General features: G+C 49.0%; 1 protein-coding gene across 1 annotated transcript in view; it reads right to left on the bottom strand.

The window, feature by feature from the left end:
* SELENOF (selenoprotein F) overlaps nucleotides 1-23,674 on the bottom strand; it is a 31,929-nt gene that overhangs the window by 1,608 nt on the left and 6,647 nt on the right. Inside the window, exons 2-4 of the mRNA XM_085882314.1 lie at nucleotides 20,433-20,600; nucleotides 7,034-7,097; nucleotides 4,033-4,082 (exon numbers count right to left, since the gene is read on the bottom strand). Of these exons, the coding sequence (XP_085738440.1) occupies nucleotides 4,033-4,082; nucleotides 7,034-7,097; nucleotides 20,433-20,600 (282 nt within the window). The remainder of the gene's footprint in view (nucleotides 1-4,032; nucleotides 4,083-7,033; nucleotides 7,098-20,432; nucleotides 20,601-23,674) is intronic.

Genomic DNA, 23,674 nt, shown 5'->3' with positions numbered 1-23,674 from the left:
AGCTTGTGGCGAGGCAGTTGTCCTGAAACAACTTGCCTTTGCCTCATGGAAAGCAAACCCAACTGAGGGCAATCTCAGTTCTTTCCACAAAGCTCGGAACAAGTGTGTATCTACCCTCAGGAGAGCCAGAAAACAACATCTTTCTCATCTCAAGTCTGAACTCTCAAACCTCTCTCCCTCCTCAAAATCCTGGTGGCGTTTAATCAAATCTGTTTCTGGTGTATGTTCCCCCTCCATCCCCTCCCTTACCTCAAATGGCCGCACTGCTGATTCCACACGTGATAAAGCTGAATGTCTAAACTCGGTGTTTGCAGCTAAATCTTGTGTCCCAAACCCATCACTATCTCTACCCACTTTACCCAGTCGCACCAAACTGTCCCTGGACTCTGTATCCTTTTCTCCTGACAAGGTGGAGAGCTTGCTTTCAAACCTCGAGTCAGATTCTGCAACCGGTCCAGACGGCATCAGCCCACGTGTCCTCAAAGCCTGCTCTTCTGCTCTTGCTCACCCTCTCTCTGTTCTATTCACCCTCTCATTTGCCCAAGGTCATCTGCCATCTGCTTGGAAATCTGCTAACATCACTGCCCTGCATAAAAAAGGTGCAAAAACAGATCCCTGTAACTACAGACCAATCAGCCTTCTCCCAATCATCAGCAAGGTGATGGAATCCATCATCGCCTCAGATATGAAATCCTTCCTCTTCTCCAATGGCTTGATTTCCAATCATCAATTTGGTTTCAGACCAGGTCACTCTACCCTGGATATGCTGCTTCTGCTCTCCCATCAATGGATGGAGGTCCTCAATGCCAGACAGGAAATCCGAGCCGTATCCCTGGACATATCACGTGCTTTTGACACAGTCTGGCACCCTGCCCTACTCACCAAACTCTCTTCCCATGGTATTCAAGGCCATCTCCACTCATGGCTCGCAGACTTCCTCTCCTGTCGCAGTCAACGTGTGGCCCTAAATGGAGTTCTTTCATCCCCTCTTCCTGTGCAGGCTGGAGTTCCTCAAGGTAGCGTTCTGGGCCCTGTTCTTTTTCTGGTTTTCATCAATGATCTCTCGGACTCTCTGGAAAATCCTCTATTTCTCTTTGCCGACGACTCCACCCTCTGCCGTACCATCTGTCATCCCTCAGACCGGCAAGCAGCAGCTTCTTCGCTCACTGCAGATCTGGATAAAATCACAAACTGGTCCAACACGTGGAACATGTCTTTCAATCCAGACAAATCTCACACTCTCACTATGTCTCTTCGAAAGGACCGTTTACAAAACCCCCCATCCACTTTCTCAACAATCCTCTGGAAGAAGTCTTTTCTTTCAAGCTTCTGGGTCTCACTATCTGCCATGACCTTTCCTGGGAAAGTCACATTTCCAACCTCGCCTCAAAAGCCAGTCGCCGACTGGGAATCCTCCGTCGTGCTAAGTCCTTCCTCGGCCCTCTTGAGCTCCTGACCACTTACAAAGCTTTTGTCCGTAGCCTGATGGAGTACTGCTCTCCCCTCTGGGCTGGTGCTCCTGCCTCCCACCTTTCTCGGCTTCACGCTGTCGAAACCAGGGCATTTAAGATCATCGGCATCTCCCGCAATGAAGCTGAGGCTTTGGGCCTCTCACTCAATCACCGCAGATTGGTCGGTGGTCTTTCTGTCTTCTACCGACTCCTCTCCAGCCTTGGCCCCCTGCTCTCTCTGCGATTTGTCCCCACCACATTTCCACAGGGTGCTCAAGGTCCGCCAACAACCCCCTTCTGGTAAAACTACCAAAATCACGAATCACTGCTCATCTTCACTCTTTCATTCCTCTTTTTTTTCCCGCCTTTGGAATAAACTTCCTCACTCTATTCTTTCCCATTCTTCCCTCCAGGCTTTCAAAACAGCTGTTCACCACCACCTCTTATCTTCCCCCATCCAAATCCTCGATCTTTTCTACCCCCGCTAATCCACCCAAGCCCACTTCCTTCATTTCTCCTGCTTTCCTTCCTGAAAGTCCCTGAAATGTCCATCTTCTCTTCGCCATGTTCCCCGTCCCATCCCCATCCCTCTCCCTTCCACAGTTCACCTAATGTGTCTGTTCCCCACTGTTTTGTCCCTTCCACTCCCGCCCCTCTTGTCTCATGCCTCCTTGCTGTGAGTTGTGTGTTTGCTCTCATACGAGCCTCGACCAAGGTATACAAAACAAAAAAAACCGTTCAAGATTTAGCTTTCATATTACATAGATATATTTCTCATACCACCCACAAGGCGGGGGCCTGGAGTATCGGTTCCTTGTACATACCAGACTAAACAGCCATGGAAACCAGACTTTTGTTTTCCCTACATCGTTAAAGCTCATGGAGGAGCATGCACATGTATTTACCTCTTCGACAAATCATTAGGAAATATTGGCATACTTTGACATGAATTGCGAGGACATCAATACACAACGGACAAAAATCATCGCAGCAGATGCAACCTGAACGAGGGATCTCGGCATCACGAGCAGTGTGCTCGGGTCATGGGAACAAACAGAACAACCTAGTTTACATGGCAGGTATCATGTTGAAAGCGTTAATAGTGCAACATAGGTCACGGAAACCAGGAGTGGGAGGCCAGGCAAGGGGAAAATCGGTGCGGATACACAGGTTGAGAAACGTGTACAGGTCTGAAGGGCAGTATGCAAAAACACTAAGGTGACATTTATGGACACGCAGGGCTGTATCAAGTTGTCAGGGTTTGCAATCAAAACAAAGCTGATGAGCACAACAATCGACTGGAAGAGGCAGGGTGCCTGATCGATCTTATTAAGAGGCGCCAGGGTCCACTCAGATGCAATCTGTGTCTGTGCTGTGTGCCAACACCATATATCCATGATACTTCAGCAAGAACGCCTATTGGCACAGTAAATTCTGGATCCTACTCTATAAATGCTGGATCTCTAAACACTCTAAATAACAATGAAATGGAGAGGATTGGAGGGAGGGTGGGGAAGGAGGTGGAGAAGGGGGGAGAGTGACGGCTGGAGGAGGAGAGGGAGTGGGTGGTGGGAGAATGGGGAGGAGGAGGAGGGAGCAGGTGGATGTAGGAAGAGGGAGGAGGAAGAGGTGTGGGGAAGGTGGCTGGGGGGGAGGGGGAAGTAGAGTGGTGGGGGTGGTGGAAGTGGAGGTGTGTAGAGGGAGAAGTGGGTGTCACGTGCATAGTAGGATGCCAGGAAATAATATACAAGCTCAGCTGCATTGGAAAAGGTGACTGCAATGCTCATCAGTGGTTATATTGATAATAATGTCTAAAAGCATGTCAAGGATAAACCAGACGTTGATACTCAATTTAACTAAATATCAAAATTACAGTGTTCTTCTTTACTCTATTTCCCAGAATTTTACAAACATCTTCTCTTTTAGCATCAGCTAGAAATACAGATTTGGTGGCATTATGTTTAGAGCAATCACTCCGAGTCTGGGAGTTCAGCAGTTTGATTCCGATCCTGCATAGTCATAACAAAGACTTTAAAATGGTACGTGCTCGTGCTGCTTCTTTGCTTGATGCTCAGTTTGCTTGGGAAGGGGATGGGGGTGGGAGAAGGAGAGGTTTCCCTTTAATTGTGCTGCTGACTGCAAAGATAATAGCTTGCACCCAGAATGCCCTGGGAAGTTAATCACTTCCTCGAAGCTCGGCAGGGGTTTGTCTGAAACGAAGTCCTGTGTTGTCTCATGTCTTTGTCTGCATGCATATGCAATTTGTTTTATTGCTCCTCCATGAGCCCCTAGACCTTATAAAAATGAAAATAAGGTGGAGCCAAACAATGTGGACTCACCAACTCAACAAAGTGTCACTAAACCTCACAACATAAAAGCTTTAAAACAAAGAACCGGCATTAGAGGCCCACACCTCACCTGCCTTTTGTAGGCGAAGCACACACCATCTCTTTCAGGAGCATATAAAACACTGAAAGCTAGGCATTCCAAAAGAGACTCATGTGACACAAATGCATGTCAGTTATGACAGATATGGCCACCTGCGCAAGGGAACACAGTCATCTCGGTAATGATGTATTACCTTGGTCGTCAACCCTTTGAATGTGCTTGGCTTGTTGCTCTTAACAAAGGCTGCCAGGGAGTGGGAAGATAATGGAGAAGGGAGGGGGAGGGCAAAAACATCCACATCAACCTCAGCAGGAATGTTCAAACCTCCAGAATGCCAATTTGTATCATTGAAATAAATAAATGAATGTTAGTAACCCTGCCAACAATTCAGAATGCAACATGACCAAGAATGATGGAAAAGTATCTCGCTATTCCACAAGCCTTGACCCTGTATACAAAAATAAAAATTAAAAAAAAAGAGAAAAGAAAAGCAAAGGTCATCAAATTCAAAATACAACACCGGACGAATGAACAAAACGATAAGATGACGAGAAGTGATAGATCATCATTTTAGACGGCTGGACAGTTTCACAAAAATGTCATTTGTCAATGATTATTTTTAAACAACAAGACGGACTGAGAAAACACTCGGAGTGAAAGTCACATGGTCAGAAGAACAATTTCATGTTAAAGCTCTTAATGACACTGTGCCAATCCTTCTCATCAAGCTCAACATTCATAGTTTATTCATTCTGCAATCTTAGTTTATGGTATCTATGTCAAAAATAAATTTTACGGTCCTGTACGCCCATATGTTAATTCGGCTCGATTTATGACAAAATGCTTCGTATTCCTCCCGTACTCCCAAAACGTCCCTTCCCTATCCTATCAACCTCATTTCTCTTAATCGTCTTTGTTTTCTTTCTCAATTTGCTCCCCTCTCCCCAGCACAGATGCAACAAAGCACGGATGCCACCTGATTTCACATTTTGTCCAAGAATTATCATCATCTAAAGTAAATGCATGGCATCCCCTCCTCATTAACCGCACAGAATTCAGGCTTACTGCCCTCCTGCCACTCTTTTCACCTATTTGTAGAACCCAGAAAGAGATAGAAATGCACGCACGCACACATGCACACTGATGGGAGAGAGCTAACATCAAATGCGTGTTTTAATATGCATTTGACCAAAGCGGATCTCCAACTGTGCAGTGATAAAGGAAGATGCTGAGCCCCCCCCCCCCCCAGCCCAACCTCACTGCAGCAGATTTGGAATCCAAGCAAATTCATTAGAGAATGATGCAATACCAAGATACAAGCTCCAATATTCCCAACAAATATCATTTATGCGTGTGGTTAGAACGAGCGAAACAGCAAGAAGAGCACACAGACAGAAGGGTGATGAAATGCTGTGGAGTGGATCAATGCCTAATGTTCTGCATTCTGTGGGATCTCACTAGTGCACAATTACTGTAATTTGTCTCGACCACAATAATTGTACAATCACGTTCTCACATTTTGATGTAATCCACCCACAGACCCTCTTTTAAGCCTCCAGAGTGATTGGATTGCCCTTTCAAAGACGGGAACCGTTTGATGCAGCTATTCACCGCTGGACCTCCCCGCTGTTATGAAAAGATGATAACATACAGAAGATGATGTCAATTTAAGGAGAACTAATTATTTCGATGGAATTTTAAGAAGAATTTCATTTTCACGCGTGGCACTTTACTAGACCTGGAGAAAGTTCTCCTTTGAGGCGAGCCAGAAATCCAAAAGACAAAGGCAATGCAGGCACAAAACAGAATTCACACCACGATTATACGGTGAAACCTTTCGCGTCAAACCCATCCATCAAGCAATGATACATGTACGACAAGAGAAGCCTGCGCTCTCTGTTATGTAACACAGCTGTCCTTCCAACAAGCACAAGATAGATTAGCCTCCATGAAATTGGACAACAGGTTCTCAGGAAACCGAATTTTCCTTGCGCTGCATTACATGGCACGCACCTGCACTCACTCTGTTTGCAGTACATTTAGAACTACTGCACGTGAAGGAAAGGGAACAAATTGAAAGAAAAGCACACGTAAAGTACACTGTTACACAAAACGATTTGCTGCACGATCATTCAATGCGCTCTCGTGCACGGCTATGTGGCGAGAGTCCATGGAGGAGAAAACGTACGGCTTGCACATTCAAAGCTCACCGAGAGCTGACTTCTCCTTACTCTCGTATTCATATGAGATGTTCAAGTGGAGAGCAGAGGTGAATTGGAGGAGCAAACCCCATTCGCCATCTCGATAATTCTAGCTAACTGCTAAATTTAGGCAAATTTAACTTGGAACAAAATGAAAAAAAACTGCACTCTTCGACGTTGAAAAATATGCCTCCACTCACATTATTACATCATGATAATACTTGTACCAAGTTTGACTTGAATCCCTTCAGCTGTTCTTGTTATCGCGGTAATGAAAACCTATCACGGACAGATGCACGGACTGACAACTTGAAAACATAATTCCTCCGGCGATTTCATCAGCGGAGGCATAAAAAAACCGAAACTAGTGGAACCAGGATGTTGGTAGTGCAAATAATGGCATCAGAGTAATACGCCACAGTTGGACAGCACCAATACTGCAGCACAAGCATCCCACACATTGGGTGATGTTACCTTACAATAAGAATAATTTTCCCTGAGCTTTCTTACAATTTGATGGAGATTTCAGTGCAATTCATGTACCAAGTTAAAGAACCACACAAAGCCAATTAAAATAACCAACTATTAACGCAAGAAGTGCCTCACCAAGTGACCTTGTGGAATCATTAAAATAGCTACAGATACAAGGAAAGTGATAAACTTTAACAGTGAAAATGGTAAGAAAAGATGTCCAAGATGTCAGCTTCATTGTTTTGCTTCTCTTAACAGCCACCCTGAGGTCAATTTGGCCGAAGCACGAATAATGGTGCACCTGGCTGTTATACACCACAGCCGCTCTGGATATCAACCTAGAGAGCCATTTTACAAGCCAAATCGGTTTGGATGAAGCACTCAGTGGGTTAAACAGACACTTTATAATCAGCACTAAAATAATATACCTGGAATTTATCATGAGGATTGCTGGTTATGCATCTCACAATTAAAGTTACCTTGGGTATCATTTCGAGTGAGACAGGAAGGAGATACACTTACCTTGGACCTGGGGGAACCTGCCCAGTTTTCATCCACATACCTCCAGCACAGCTCCAGCATAACGCTGTGGAAAAGATCAGGACAAGACCAGAAAATATGCTTTATGTACATTATTAAAAATAGCACAAATAGAGAAGACGAAGAAGAGAAAAAACAAAAACACGAATAGCCCCTTCAAAAAAAAAAAAAAAAAAATATATATATATATATATATATATATATATATATATATATATATATATATATATATATATATATATATATATATATATAACACACACACACCTATTTATTTTAGATATAAAACATTTAACAATTAGAAGAGTTGTTCAAGGTCTGTAAAGTGCTCACTGCCACAATAGGATGCCTCAAATCAGAACAGCATGCTGAGACAAATGAGCTGGTGATGCTGAAGATGAATTGGTGTGATCATCCAGCAGATTCCAGAAAATTAATTGGGAAAATGCTACAAGATAAGATTTTGAATTTCCTCCCCTGGTCGTTAAGCCAGCAACCAGGTCAAATGGCAACAGTGAAAGCCTGCAGCAACCTGCCATGCGATACAGCAGCATACACCAAAAACACGTATTTCATCAATGTCCAACACTGCATTTAAGTCCATGTTCAACCATGCACGACCACAGCCATGCTTCTACGGACTCACAAGCACGGTATGCCACTATACATTTAACAAGACCCATGGAACAATCCATCTCCATAAAGGTACTGCCAACATCACTCTTATTCTGCTTGTATTTGGGCAATAGATATTCATTCTTTTTCTATACAAAAATCGAGGCTCAGAGAAGAGAAAGGTGCTAATGAATGTGGAAGAGGTCATATTTGATTCACCAAACTGATGCAAGACTCAAAAGACAAACTTGACTTTCAGAGCTTCAGCTTAAACCCCAAAGTACAAGTTTCAGTTAATGAACCGCCACACAAATTCAATTTCAGAAACCAAGCTGTGGCCTTCATTTCTCCTCTCCTTTCTCCTCACCCTTCTCCAAGTCTTTTTCCAATGGTTGCCTGCTTTCATCATGGTAAGTCGACAATATTACCCGTATTCACAAGAAGGGTTCAAAATCTGATCCACTCAACAAAAGACCGCTCAAACTTCTCCCAATCATAAGCAAATTTATCATTGCTGCAGACCGTAGGCATCATCTCTTTTCAAAACCTTCTCATCTCTGATCATTAGGTTGGCTTCTGCCATGGTTATTCCACCATGAACATTTTGCTTCTCCTCACTCAACAATCAATGGATCGTCAGAGTCTGAAATTCTTCTTTCATGTGGTCCATTCGTCAATCATTCGAGATGGAAACCTACTGATTAAGCTGTGCAAGAGCGTTCCTACCAACTAGTGGATGGGACACTCTTCCACCAAGTATTCTGCAGTTTGGGGCTCTCCACAATCACAGCTCGCTGTCTCAGCAAGGTTCCAGGTATAAAAGTAAGCCTTAATGCGTCCAATGCCTGTGCACAGTCTGTTCAGGTGGCACCATTCCTTTTTTTGGTAGTCTGCAGCTAGCTGTCGAGGTGGAAATTGGAGGCAGATGCTGCAGTCTGCCTTCATATTGCCTCCTTTTCAACTGAGAGGAGCCACTGTTGTCTGCTCTCTGAGCCGTCAGCCTCGATGCAAGACTGGGCTGCCCTGCCAAAAGGTTTCAGACTCTTGAGTCGTCGAGTTTGCAGTGGTTCATGCATCTTGTTGTAAAGGGTATGAACTTTAGAGTCAAAAGCTTTAAGTGCAGTATGTCTGGTTGCTGCTTCACGCCTTAGGTGGTGAGGCGGGATGCCAGTGAGGCGAGGTAGGTGGTGGGTGGGTGTCGGTCTGAGGCAGCTATTGATGACTGATGGCAGAATTGAGCTGGCCATCCACTTTCCACATGTGCACACTTCTACAACAAGCAGCAACACAGTACTCTGCTGGAGCATGCACTAATGCCAGTGTGGTGGAAAGTAAGGCTATGAAATCTGCTCCCCAATCATGGCCTGCTAGTTTCCTTGGCATGTTGACCTCTGCTGCCATTTCCTCTCTTGGTATGTGAAGTCTGAAATGAAAGGTAAAGATCATTGCTCTGGACATCTCTGTGGCTTATGAAGAAAAATCTGGCCCCCACCCTTATTGCCCCCAAGACGTCTGTTCAGGGTATTCTGGGAGCCCTCCTTTAATGGTTCATATCTGATTTTCTCCGATAGAGAGCAGAAACAACAGGTTGCTCTGTATGGTACAATTGAACATTCTTCCTCTGGAGGCTGGTGTCCAGCAAAGCAGAATTTTAACACCAACCTAATTCTTGGTCACCATCAATAATCTCTCCTTTTCCCTGGAAAAAAAATCACCTGGGCCATTTTCCTGGCTATTCTACCACATGCAGAACAACAGTACAACACAATTTAGAGAGGCAGTATGTTGCCGCATCCCTGTCTGCGGATGTGCAAGAAAAAGTTATTGGTCAGCTACCTGGAAAAGGTGTTTCAATATTGAAAAATCCCACGTTCCCACTCTACAAGTTTAAAAGGAACGTTCACCACGAACACCCCAACTCACTTCAGCACTTGTATACTTCTCTGTACACTGCTGAAAGGGATGCAGTCCATGGACTTCCGAGGCCTTATTATTTGTCCTAATCTGTCTTGGGTAAACCACATATTAGAGCTAGTTCCTCAGGCTGGCTGAAGCCTTGGCTGTTGTTTCAAGGAAACTGCCTCACCACAGGATTCAGTGTACCATGGGCAGGAGGATAAATATAACTGAAGTGGCGATGGGATGAATCTGTACATAAGGGAAAGCAGGTTTCTGTGGAAGAATTCTCAGGCTGAGTTAACATCAGGGGCAGTAGATAAAGGAGACCAGTCCTGAAGTGCAATGTCGACTTGCAGTCCTTGCCAGTTTGCCTGATTGAACTGCCAGAATCACCAGCACTGAGGCTGTTCTCTGAGAATGGCTGGAGAGATGTTTGACCTTCATATCAGAAGCACATGATCAGATGAACCAATTGGAGCAGAGAAAGAGCATGAGACATTAGCGGGGAAGTTGGTCATAACCAAATACAGAAAGGAGGATTTCCTATTGGGATAAATATGGGTGGGAAAGTTTATAGACTGAGTTAGTCGCATGGACTCAGAGAAGTCCTTTGCTCAAAAGCAATGGCTGTTGAGAGCGCTATCAACACCCATCCAATTGAGATGGTGACAAATGAAATCATTAAATATGAGGAAGAAAGATTTGGGATGAGTGGTTAAAAGTTCGTCCATGTCGTCAGAGAGAGAGAGAGGGGGAGAGGGAAAGGGAGTTATAGATGGAGTGGTCACTTTGGAGGATGGTACACCCGACAGACAAACAGGTCGGAATGGAGGGGAAGTCCAAGCCAAAGATACTTCTGGGCGTTGGGTGGTGTAAGATCAGTACATGTAGAGTGAGAAAATGAGTTCTTTATGTAAAATGCAACTCCACCGCCAGGGTGGGGTTCAGGTCGATCAAATCTGTGGAGACAATAGCCAGTGGAGACAATAGCCAGGAGAGACATGAAGGAGCAGGGAAGTTCTTTGAAAGTAAGGATTCTGTTCAACAGATGATGTCGAGCTTATCAGGCGCTGCCTGGATTGAGTGATCGGTCAGGTTGGAGAGGAGGCCATGGATGTTTGAGGTCCCAAAAGTGCAGGACAGGGGAGGAGGGGGGATTGGGAGGCTTCGGGATAGGAGGAAGCTGGGAGGATGCAGGATGTGAGGGGCGGAGATGGGAGGGGCGGGACGAGTGGGGAGCAGAGAGTGGGCGGAGGACGAGGGGGGAGCCGAGAGTGGGCGGCGGACGAGTGGGGAGCCGATAGGGGGCCGAGTGGGGAGCCGATAGGGGCGGACGAGTGGGGAGCCGAGAGGGGGGCGGACGAGTGGGGAGCCGAGAGGGGGCGGACGAGTGGGGAGCCGAGAGGGGGGCGGACGAGTGGGGAGCCGAGAGGGGGCCGACAAGTGGGGAGCCGAAGCTTTCTGGGGGCATGGTGAGGGGGAATCTTTTACTCGGTGGGGTGAGGGGAGATGCAGAAAGAAGGGACATGAAGTGGAAAGATGCTGAAGAGAGGGACACTTGGAAGGGGTGGGGTTGGAAGGATGTGGGCTTGTAGATGTGAGGGAGGCTTCTGACATGGAGGGGTTGAACACCTTAAAAGAACGTGAAGGGGATTTGATTGTCATGAGCAGACAACGTCTACAAACTGATCTTCTCAAGATTGCCAAACTAGACATACAGATATGTTGCTGAAAACGTGGTGTGTCCGTGATGCTTGTTCAATAAGAGAGAAAGTAATTAACGTCACAAAGATTTCCAAATTACTTTAGAAAGTCCTATTCACCAATCATACAAGTGTGTTATCAATTTCCAGTGCGGTGATAAAATCTAAAACTGCACACAATTTTAACACAAACCGTTTCCCTCCACAGGGTGGTAAATGCATCAATGATTTGCAGTCAACTGACCATGTCAATGGTCAACTGACCTGCTTAAGCAGCATATCGATACTGGTCGGCTCTCGGAATGGGATGATGCATTAGATCAGGGGTCTCCAACCTGTGGCCCGCGGGCCACATGCGGCCCCTGAGAGATTTATGCGGCCCACGGTGCCATATTAAGTTTACATTACAATGCGGCCCGTGATACTGCCAATTTGTCAGGGTCATTGATCAAAGCGTTCTGTAATTTTTATTATGATTTTGATTCATATTAGACACGTGTTTTTAACACCATTATTCATTTATCATATTCGTTGGCAAAAAAATATACTCAGCAATAATTTTTGTTTAAATTTCCGCATATTAATTATATATATTGTTGTGGTTACCAAATTCGCAAACCACCATTCAGGTCCCTTAGGTGAGGTATCTCGGTAAGTACATGTGTAGTTAGGTCCAAACCCGTTGTCTAGTGGGAATACATGTCATTTATGCGAGCTGCGACTTCAGGATAGCCGTTTTTCTGTTACTATCTTTATTTTGGACCAACCGCCATGATCACCACCACAACCACAACATCAACCACCAACCACAACGCCGCTTCACCACAACCGCCACGACCTTCATGTCACACTTCGCAACCGTAGCATCGCCACCGTTCTTGCCCCGCTGTGGGTACCGGTGTTGGACTCGTGCAGGGCGCGCGCCGAACAGCGTGTACAAAATCACGGATTTTGTGCTTCAAAAACAGATCAAAAACGACACACGCCCACTTTTTGCCGTCCAATCGGTGAGCGAGGGGCGATTTGGCCCCGCCTCCAGGACGATCGATATATGCAAATTTGTGGATCAAAAAGCCTTCACGCCCACTTTTTCTCGGGCCAATGGGGAGCGAGGTGAAAGGTCAAAGGGAGGGGGTCAAAGGCGAAGCTACGGGGGGATAAAAGGACCGTGTTCGTCAGTCAGGAGAGTGGAGAGTCGGGGAGTCCAGAAGTGGAGTGGAGAGTCGGAGAGTCCAGAGGCGGAGAGTAAAGAGTCGGAGAGTCCAGAGGCGGAGAGGCGGAGAGTCGAGAGTCGGAGAGTCCAGAGGCGGAGAGTAGGAGAGTCAGAAGCAGAGGGTCAAGACTTCGCGGGCGGTGGAGCTGCTCGTCGTGTGCGTTGGAGTCGGAACGGAGGGGACGAGCTGTGGAAAGGCGGCGACACCAGACGAGGGGGTGCTCGCGTCGTGCAGGGAGCTGCACCCGAGGGAGGCCGACAGCGCGACCTGGCCGAGGTGGAGACGCACACCAGGGATAATAAAGATCCTCTATACCCCGAGCATCAGCAACCCCCTCCTGTTTCCCCCCGCGCTGAGATAGTGCGACCAAGGGGGCCCCTTTCCCACCCCCTACCAGACACCCTCCGCGAGGCCCGCGGGGTTGGGGCGCCATCGCCGCTCCGCGTCTCATCACCAGACGGGTAGGCGCGACCCGGTCTCGGCCTCAGGCCCGCCTCATTCTTGGGGGTATTCTTTTCCTTGGTTTTGGGTATGTGTTGTCGGCGCCGTCTGTGAGGTAGAATTGTATAAGTGTTGCCGTGTGCTCGGTAGTCGGTATTAGCTCTGCATTGTGTTTTCGCTTTTATATTTGCTTGTTGTGTAAATTGCATTGTGTCTTTTCTGTGTGCTTTTGGTGGAATTGAATGTGTGCTTCCCGTGTGCCGCGAATAAATGTGCTTTTATTATTGAACTGTTCTCCCGCTTCGCTTCGTCATTTCTCCCATTGAATCCCCATCTTGCTTCACGTAAAGGGTTGGTAGTGGGCTGAATACGCCCGATAATTAATCGAACCGTCGAGGTCGACGATAACACCGCTCGGTTATTCTGATAGTACGGAACGGGTCGCTTAAGTGGCCCGTGTCCGAAGTCGACCTGCGGCGAGGTGCGATCGCCCGGTCTACCCTCCGCGTGGGTACTTAGGTAGGTCGACCCGGCGAGCAACCCTATCCCACGCGGGGGCTGATTGGCTCGATCGCGGTGAGACCGAAAGGTCCACCCGTGACTGGTTCCCGGCGTTAGTCCGAGAGGGTCACGACTGGATTGTCCGTCCGGTGGGCGACGTGCCGCGATTCGAGTTACGTGGCCGTTAGCACGCCGGCGGGCGTGAATACCGTAACACTGGTGTCAGGTCGTGCGATACAAATTCATCGCCCTCCTCGCGGCACTGGTATCGGAGAACAGGAAAACGGGCTCTCCTGTCTCCGGCTAAATTCACGGGAATCGGTCCAGGGGTGAGAGAAGCGACCCCCGATTCCCTCCAAATTACGAGCGAGCAAATTAACCCTTCACGAGAAGCAAGATGGCGTCTCAAGGCGAGCGGGAGCCGGGGGTATTAGAAATGGATGTAGAATGTGTAGGATCCATGGCCCAGGATGGAATCCCCGAGCAGGAAATGTTGATTGTGCAGGAACACGGACTCGCCCAACTGAACCCAGAGCCCGAAATGGGAGCGGCAGCGGCCGCAGTGTATGACACCTCCCCCCCCCCCTCTCCACCAAAACCCTTCCCCAACCCTCGCCGAAACGGCTCAGCTGAGTGCATCCAACATGGCCCAGCTATGCGCCATGCTGGCGGCAATGACAGAAAAGATGGATACAAATACAAATGAAATGAAAGACATGAACAAGCAAATGAATGAAGTGAAAACGACGATGGATACAAATACAAACGAAATGAAAGGCATGAACGAAAAGATGGATACAAATACAAATGAAATGAAAAACGAAATGAACAAGCAAATAAACGGAATGGAAGCAAACATGAAGGAAGAAATGAAAAAGCTCCGGGGGGAGACGCAGAACATGGTCCGATGCCTGCAGGCGGGCATGAAGGCCGTGACAAAGGAAATAATAGTTGAGACAAGGGAGGTAAAGGGTGAAGAGTTGGCAGAGACACGGGAGATAGAAAAAATAGAGGAAAGACTACACGAGGAAGACGGGGTAAGTGACGCACACACACACACGGAGGTAGTGGAGGATAATGGGGGTGAGCTGGCGGACCGTGCAGGGACCCGGTGTGAGCAGCGGGATAGCCTCCTCCAGGAACGAGGGGAGGGAGTATGCCCCCTTGAGGCGAGTCACGACCAGGTGAGTTCGGTCGTGCTTTGCGAGGTTGAGAGGAGGAGTTCTGTGGACAGGTGCACGGAGAGCTTGGGGGGTGTAGAGGCCCCGGAGACCCTTGTGGGGACACGAATCCCCAGTGTGGTTGTCCCTGTGTGTGTGGTGCAAGGTGTGAGTGCGGCACCGTGTGTGGAAGCGACCCCGTGTGTGAGTGGTGTGGTGGCGATGGTGCCAGAGTGCGTGCTTCCCAGCACGCCGGGTGTGGATGGGGCACCGTGTGTGAGTGAGGCCGTGTGTGTGAGTGAAACGGCCAGTATGAGTGAGGCACCACGTGTGAGTGGTGTGGTGGCGATGGTGCCGGAGTACGTGCTTCCCAGCACGCCGTGTGTGGATGAGGCACGGAGTGTGAGTGAGGCACCGCGGGTTAGTTCCCCCGCGTGTGTGGGTGAGGCACCGTGTGTGGAAGAGACCGCGTGTGTGAGTGTCGCCGTGTGTATGAGTGAGGTACCGCGGGTGAGTGCCCCCGCGTGTGTGGATGAGGCACGGAGTGCGAGTGAGGCACCGCGGGTGAGTGCCCCCGCACGCGTGAGTGAACGGCCGTGTGCAAGGTCGCTGTGTGCCAGGGAGACCGTGTGTGTGAGAGAGCGGTATGAGAGGGAGATGTCGGTTGGCATGCGGGAGCACGCAGCCGCGTCTCCCCGTGTGAATGTGATGGAGTGGACTGTGTGCGTCGTAACACGCAGGTATGCGTGTGTGGAATGGAGGCGACGACGGCGACAGAGGAGAGAAAGCGGCTGTAGTTGTTTCGGGGACCGTGCCGGGTTCACCCAGCAGTGAGCACGCGGTTCGTGCTGTGCAACGCACGAGACCACCACGTGCTCGCTTGCGAGAGTGAAGTCCCGGTCCGGAAACGCCAGCGGTGGATTTGCCGATCCCGCGGACGGACAAAGTTTAGGCAGGTAAATGGATTTGGACCGGACGGGTTCTCCACGCGATCGTGTGTGTTAAGCTCCAACGGGCAAAGCACATGTGTTCGCGTGGGCAACCCCTCGAGACGTGGGGGCTTGTTTTTTTTCTGCGCACGGTGACGTCATGGCTGCACGTGGGGTTGGAATCCGGCAGGAGGGGTATCTCTGCCGGATGGCACCGTCCAAGGAGGGACGAGGAACACGTGCAGCTGCATGACGTCACGGGCAGGTGCAAAGTGCGCGAGTTGCCGCGCAGGTGCTGCGCATGAAAAAAAAAAAAAGCAAGCCTCACTTTCGGGTGCACAGGATTCCTGGGCAAGGGGTGAAAGACCCCCTTACCCTGGGCACAGGATGGAAACTAGTTAGGGGGAAGGGTTAGCTTAGTTAGACCGACTTCATGGGGCAGGGGTAAGTCCTCATGGAGTCCGTGGAATGGATTAGTTAGAGGGATTGTAGCCAGATTTAGGTTGGGAAATAAAATGATTTATTTGGAGACATGGACAGACTTATGAATGTGTAGAGGGGACGTAGCTTAGCTACGTAGTGTTAAAAGGAACGTGCTGTAGTTTAAGGGACGACGTGGGAGCACGAGTTAGTTAGGGGATGTAGTTAGGAGGAAAGAAGAGTCCAGAGTTGGTGAGTGAAGTGGAAGCATGTGCTTGGTGAGTGAGTGAGGCCAGCGGGTCTGTGTGTGTGGAGTGAATGGGGAATGCATGGTGCGATGAGTGATTGGGGGGAGGAGTGACTCCCACCCAAGGGACCCCGGGGTCAGTATAAAGTGAGTTAGCTGGGTTAGTCAAATTGAAAAATGGAGGTCGTTTTGTTGTTGGTGGGAAAGTAGGCTCGAGACCCATTTGGAGGGGTGCAGGAGCCCTGTTGACGGGCTTGGGAGCGTGGCTGCGAAAGGTGAGTATCGCTGAGTGGGTACCCCGGGCACCAGGCTAGTCGGCCGCGGTAGGCCAAGGGCCCATGGGGGGCCGGGATAGCGTAGTGGGCACGGGTGCGCCTGCTTGGTGCGGGGGCCCGGGGCGCCATTAGCCGCGTGGGCAGTGTTGTGGGCACGGGTGACCCTCGGAAAGGGGCCCGGGAGGCCGGCCTGCCACGTGTGCGTTTCAGGGAGGTGCCATGGGGGCACTCCCCGGTGTTAGGGAGCTGGTAGGCTCGGAGGCAGTGTAGTGCCCGGGGCTGCCATAGCGGGAGAATCGGCAGAGGGTCGTGCCTGCCAAAGGGAGCCACGTGTCCCAGCCAGGAGACCGTGTGAGGGCACGGAGAGAAAATTGGGGGGCGAGGCCCGAAATTGTGAGGACACCAACACAGGCGACGGGAATCTGGGTTGTTAGAACCAATAGTTTAAGCGAGAGGCGCTTGTTGAAAGCCCCGGGGTAGTTTAACAGTTAAATGGTTAGGGTAGATTAGGAGATGTACCCCTCCGCACCATCCATCCCCTCGCTCTCGTTGTGGGCCGCTGGACCCACTTTGGGTTAGATCGCCGAACTCTGGGGAGGCCATTCTGAGGCTTGAGTTGGGCCTCGACACAGGACATTAGCTCTCCCTTGTTCCCCTCCGGGAAGGGAACGTAGGGGTTGGGAGTAGGTTAGGTGACAGAATAGGTTAGCCGAACAAAAACGATAAAGGGGGTTAGGGGACGATTTATAGAGGGGAAGTAAAAATAAAAACAACAAAAAAATAAGTTGGGGCTAAATTGGGGTTTGACAAATTAAGGGAGTGGGTATGTACAGTGACAGGCAAAGGCGATAGGTGGGAGGGAGACAGGTAGGTAGGTCCGAGCCCACCTTCCAAGTGGCCAGCACCACCGCACTCCCTCCACCAACCTCCACTGAACGGCAAAGGCTGGCCAGCTTCATCGGCTGGCTGTTTTTCTTCAAGGCCTGTGCCGGCCAACTTCATCGGCAGCTGTTGTTTTGCTGCAAGGCCTGTGCCATCGGCTGGCCGTGTTTTGCTTCAAGGCCTGTGCCGGCTGGATCGTCGGCAGCTGTTGTGTTGCTGCAAGGCCTGTGCCGGCCGGATCATCTGCAGCTGCTGTGCTGCAAGGCCTGTGCCATCGGCTGGCCGTGTTTTGCGTCAAGGCCTGTGCCGGCCAGTTCATCTACCGGCTGTGTTTGCCTGCAGCGGTCTTCTTCTGCGGGCTGTGTGTTGCCTGCACCTTTGCCATGCCATGCCCACTGCCCACGTTCACCAGCCCCGTTCAAATTTTGCTTTGCCCCCCCTGTTCATTTCCATGTGCGCCAGGATCAAGGCAACAGTTTGCAAGCTGCAAGAACTGCCCTGTTGGCAGCTACAACACGGGCCTGCAGTGGCGGCCCGTGCAACGTGTTTTGCGTCCATCCATTCATGCATCCATTCGTTGTGCTCATTGCGTGTGCCACTTGAGCTGGCACGGAGACTGCGTTTGTGCAGCCCATGCACCGTTGTGGTTCACTGCGTTCAGTTCAAAAGGGAAGGCCTTGGACTGCGTGTGAGCAGCCAGCCACGTTCCCTGTCACCTGCATTGTTTTGAGCCAGAGACTGCATGTGGGCAGCCTGGCTCCCTGCTAACTGCTTTTCTTTGCAGAGTTCAGTGATCCTGGGCCATGGTTTAGTGTAAAATTTGTAAGTTAAGGTTAAGATGTACTGTAAATATGAGTGCGCCCCCGGCATGTATGTCTTAGCGCCGGCAATTTTATTTAAGTCGTCCGTATGAGTGAGTTTGTTTAGATAGTTACGCAGCCCTCAGGTTATTTATTTTGGGGACACGAATACCATGAATGTCGCACTCAGGGATCCGTAGGTAAAATGTACTAGGGGAAAACTACACATGATGGCACACGAAAATTTGACGACTCGGGACGAGTCTGTAAAAAGGGGAGGGGGTAGTGTTGTGGTTACCAAATTCGCAAACCACCATTCAGGTCCCTTAGGTGAGGTATCTCGGTAAGTACATGTGTAGTTAGGTCCAAACCCGTTGTCTAGTGGAAATACATGTCATTTATGCGAGCTGCGACTCTTCAGGATAGCCGTTTTTCTGTTACTATCTTTATTTTGGACCAACCGCCATGATCACCACCACAACCACAACATCAACCACCAACCACAACGCCGCTTCACCACAACCGCCACGACCTTCACGTCACACTTCGCAACCGTAGCATCGCCAACGTTCTTGCCCCGCTGTGGGTACCGGTGTTGGACTCGTGCAGGGCGCGCGCCGAACAGCGTGTACAAAATCACGGATTTTGTGCTTCAAAAACGGATCAAAAACGACACACGCCCACTTTTTGCCGTCCAATCGGTGAGCGAGGGGCGATTTGGCCCCGCCTCCAGGACGATCGATATATGCAAATTTGTGGATCAAAAAGCCTTCACGCCCACTTTTTCTCGGGCCAATGGGGAGCGAGGTGAAAGGTCAAAGGGAGGGGGTCAAAGGCGAAGCTACGGGGGGATAAAAGGACCGTGTTCGTCAGTCAGGAGAGTGGAGAGTCGGGGAGTCCAGAAGTGGAGAGTGGAGAGTCGGAGAGTCCAGAGGCGGAGAGTAAAGAGTCGGAGAGTCCAGAGGCGGAGAGGCGGAGAGTCGAGAGTCGGAGAGTCCAGAGGCGGAGAGTAGGAGAGTCGGAAGCAGAGGGTCAAGACTTCGCGGGCGGTGGAGCTGCTCGTCGTGTGCGTTGGAGTCGGAACGGAGGGGACGAGCTGTGGAAAGGCGGCGACACCAGACGAGGGGGTGCTCGCGTCGTGCAGGGAGCTGCACCCGAGGGAGGCCGACAGCGCGACCTGGCCGAGGTGGAGACGCACACCAGGGATAATAAAGATCCTCTATACCCCGAGCATCAGCAACCCCCTCCTGTTTCCCCCCGCGCTGAGATAGTGCGACCAAGGGGGCCCCTTTCCCACCCCCTACCAGACACCCTCCGCGAGGCCCGCGGGGTTGGGGCGCCATCGCCGCTCCGCGTCTCATCACCAGACGGGTAGGCGCGACCCGGTCTCGGCCTCAGGCCCGCCTCATTCTTGGGGGTATTCTTTTCCTTGGTTTTGGGTATGTGTTGTCGGCGCCGTCTGTGAGGTAGAATTGTATAAGTGTTGCCGTGTGCTCGGTAGTCGGTATTAGCTCTGCATTGTGTTTTCGCTTTTATATTTGCTTGTTGTGTAAATTGCATTGTGTCTTTTCTGTGTGCTTTTGGTGGAATTGAATGTGTGCTTCCCGTGTGCCGCGAATAAATGTGCTTTTATTATTGAACTGTTCTCCCGCTTCGCTTCGTCATTTCTCCCATTGAATCCCCATCTTGCTTCACGTAAAGGGTTGGTAGTGGGCTGAATACGCCCGATAATTAATCGAACCGTCGAGGTCGACGATAACACCGCTCGGTTATTCTGATAGTACGGAACGGGTCGCTTAAGTGGCCCGTGTCCGAAGTCGACCTGCGGCGAGGTGCGATCGCCCGGTCTACCCTCCGCGTGGGTACTTAGGTAGGTCGAATTCGGCGAGCAACCCTATCCCACGCGGGGGCTGATTGGCTCGATCGCGGTGAGACCGAAAGGTCCACCCGTGACTGGTTCCCAGCGTTAGTCCGAGAGGGTCACGACTGGATTGTCCGTCCGGTGGGCGACGTGCCGCGATTCGAGTTACGTGGCCGTTAGCACGCCGGCGGGCGCGAATACCGTAACAATATATATATATATGTATATATATATTTTTTTTCGGAATTTAGCGTCCTTTTTTTGGGTGCGGCCCTCCGCCCCTCACCACTTTGGTTTTGTGGCCCTCTGCCCAAAAAGGTTGGAGACCCCTGCATTAGATGAACAACATGGAGCAACTCCCAAACATACAACCCAGTTTTTCACAAAACAAACCAAAAGCTGTTTCTGAGTAGAGTAGAAAACAGAAGCGTTACCTTAATCTCCTGTTCCTCCACTTCAGGCTGGCAGCAGCTTCGACAATCGGGGTCAAGGCGATGCAGGTCAAACTGAGCTAAAAGGTCACAAGATGAACACACAAGGCCACTGGAAAAGCCCCTGTCTCTACACACCTCCGACGACAGCTCGGCAGCACTCACCGACACCTGCCGCCAAAGGTTTACAATGTACATGTGATTGTGCAGTGCAAATACACAAGGAGAAACATTATTATGCACAACAATGTTCACATTTTAAAGGGAAAATGTGGTAAATTAGAATCTTGTGGAGAAATAAAAAAATCTGCTTTGGATCCCTCTGATCTTTGCCCCAGGGGCTAACACACTTGTTCTGATACAGTTTCTGATTTGCATTGTTATTTTGAAGCATTCAGTATCAATTTGGATACAGGAAAGCATTCAATTCGTCGTGATAATGTTTGTTTCTCCAAAAAGAGAAGCAACAGCATTCCCCAAATCCTGAACAATAAAAGTGCAGCATCTGTCTGTCTGTCTGTCGTACCTCCCTCTCAACGGCTTGTGCATCGTCAACAAATTTCATAAGCATAATTAACAATACCTTGCAATTCTGCTTATGGCATCCAAATTTACCTACAACTCGATTTATTGCATTCCACCCATCCTCAAGAGACTTTTGCCATGCCAGCAACGTCAGAATGTTGTTGTTGTTGTTGTTGTTGCTGCTGTTCAATGGTCCTGTCCTATCATATCCAATCCCAATCCCATCCCCTGTCTTTGAAGGATATACCAGCTGGTATTAATGAATCAAGGATGAATAGATAAGACAGATTCGAAATCAAAATTAGTTCCGTGTGAATCAGACTTATTGGTACTATCACTGATGAGGAGTAAAGAAATGAACTTCCATCTTTTAAACTTAAGTCTCCTTCGCCTAGAAAACAACCATGGTGGCTCGAGAGCTCCACAAGGTGAGGGGAGATGAATAATGATAGCCTCTTCATATGCTTGGTGTTGGCTTAATGGTTAGGGTGGTGGGCTTTGGATCCTTGGGTCCTGAGTTCAAATCCCGCTCAGCTGTTGAATTAATACCAGGTGGGGTTAACTCGACCTGTCATCCTTCTGAGGTCGGCAAAATGAGTGCCAGCATGCTGGTATCCTGTGTCGGAGTGGCGACCCGTCCAGGATTGTGCCAAATAGCCAAGGAGACTGCTTAAGCAGCACCAACGCTCTACACAGAGTATAGTCCCAATCTCCTCCTCCTTCATAGAGCTCCACAAGATTATACTGTAATTTATTAATAACGAGTCTCGTTATAAAGCTCCACTAGCAGAGTACTCACACTCTGGGGGGGGTGGTCGAGTTTGCACATTACTTGCTGAAAAAGTACAGTCTGTCTTTTGCAAGACTATAGATGTGTGTGTGGTGTGAGTCTAAACGTTTATCAATGGTCTAAGACTCTAAAGGTCTATAGGGACTTCGGGTTCCAAAGGGACTTCTGGGTCTAAGGGTTCTAATCGGGTCTACAAGGTCTTACGGGTTTTTCGTAGCTAAGGCTATTTTTTGTATAAATAGTCGAGGCCTGTGGAAGAGCTACTACTACTGCAGTACAATGAATGGATTAGGATGCAACACGCCAAAAGGAACAGCAGAGAGAGGAGGGAAACATCAACATCAGAACAGAAGGCCAATACAGAGGGAGGCGGACAAACAAGAAGTGTGGGAAGGAATGGCGGGGCAGGAGAGGATACATGGGGTGGACAAGATGGATACAGAAAGAAACTCTGGAGGGAAAACTGGAAATTTTAGAGGGATTGGGTTGTTGAGGTGGGGTTAACGAGGGTAGAAAAGATCATGGTTTTGGATTTCGAACAATTTGAGATGGTGGTGAACAACAGTCTTGAAGACCTGAAGGGAATAATGAGATTGAAAAGGATGTGGAAGTTGGTTTCACAGGCAGGAAAACAAAGAGGAACAAATGAGTGGAAGTGAGCAGTGATCCTGGATTTAGATAATTTCACTGGAAGGGAGTTGATGATGGACCATGTGTGTCCCACAGAAACCTGGGTGGGGGGAACAGTGGGTGGGTGCAAGACCAGAAAGGAGGCGGGAGAAGACAGACAGACAGACAGAGACAGAGACAGAGACAGAGACAGAGACAGAGACAGAGAGAGAGAGAGAGAGAGAGAGAGAGAGAGAGAGAGAGAGAGAGAGAGAGAGAGAGAGAGAGAGAGAGAGAGAGAGAGAGAGAGACCAACGACCTGTCTGTGATGGCAAAGTGACAGGCCAGAGACTCAGCTTCATCATGAGGAGAGATTCCAATAATCTGAAAGGCTTTGTTTTCCAGGGTATCAAGCTGAGCAAGATGTGAGGCAGGGAAGCAAGCTAAGAGGGGAAAGCAGTACTCCATCAAGCTGGGATGAAAGCCTTTTAGGTGGATAGGAGTTCAGGTGTGTCAAAGTAGGACGTTATACAATGGAGGACACCGAGTCAGCGGCTGGCTTTGGAGGCCAACTTTGAAATGTGGTTTGCCCAAGATAGATCATGGCTGACAGTGAGACCCAGGAGTTTTATATGACTGAACCTCCTCAAGAGGATTGCTGAGAAAGTAGATAGGAGGGATTGCCAGACGGTTCTCTCAGAGAGAGATAGTAAGAGTGTGAGATTTATCAGGATTGAAATGAAATGGAAGACCAAGAATGAACCCGATGAAGTAAAGAGCAAAGATTGAGCCATCAGGAGGAACCTGGATAGCATTCGTGCTTCAGCTGCTACTCCACAACCCTCAAACCCATCCAGGTGGAGTCAATTGAGCCTTCCAGAAAACTTTCTGCAAGAATGCACTTCTCCTTAAACAGATAGATTATGAAAGAGAGGAAGAGAGAATGAGATGAAAGAGAAGAAAGAAAAAGCAAGAATTAGAATCAAGAGATTGTGAAAAAAAGTGTGAAAAGAACAAAGATGGCCACTCTCGCCCACCATTGGCTAAAAGCGGTTGCCCGCACGCCGACAGGCGCGAAACCACAACAATGTATATATATATATATATATATATATATATATATATATATATATATATATATATATATATATATATATATATATATATATATATATATATATATATATATATATAATATATTGTTACAGATTTCCCGCCCGTCGGCGTGTGAACGACCGTGTCCAACCAATAGCAGTCGCTTCGCCCAGCGAACGGACAATCCAGTCGCGGCTTTCCGGATCAACGCCAGAAACCAGCCACG

This window comes from Eptatretus burgeri, chromosome 5 (assembly GCF_056783735.1).
Source record: "Eptatretus burgeri isolate ZD-2024b chromosome 5, Ebu_testis_v1, whole genome shotgun sequence".
NCBI classification, from domain to species: domain Eukaryota; kingdom Metazoa; phylum Chordata; class Myxini; order Myxiniformes; family Myxinidae; genus Eptatretus; species Eptatretus burgeri.
The sequence above is the reverse complement of the archived record's forward strand: the minus strand, read 5'-3'. Positions and strand labels throughout refer to the sequence as shown.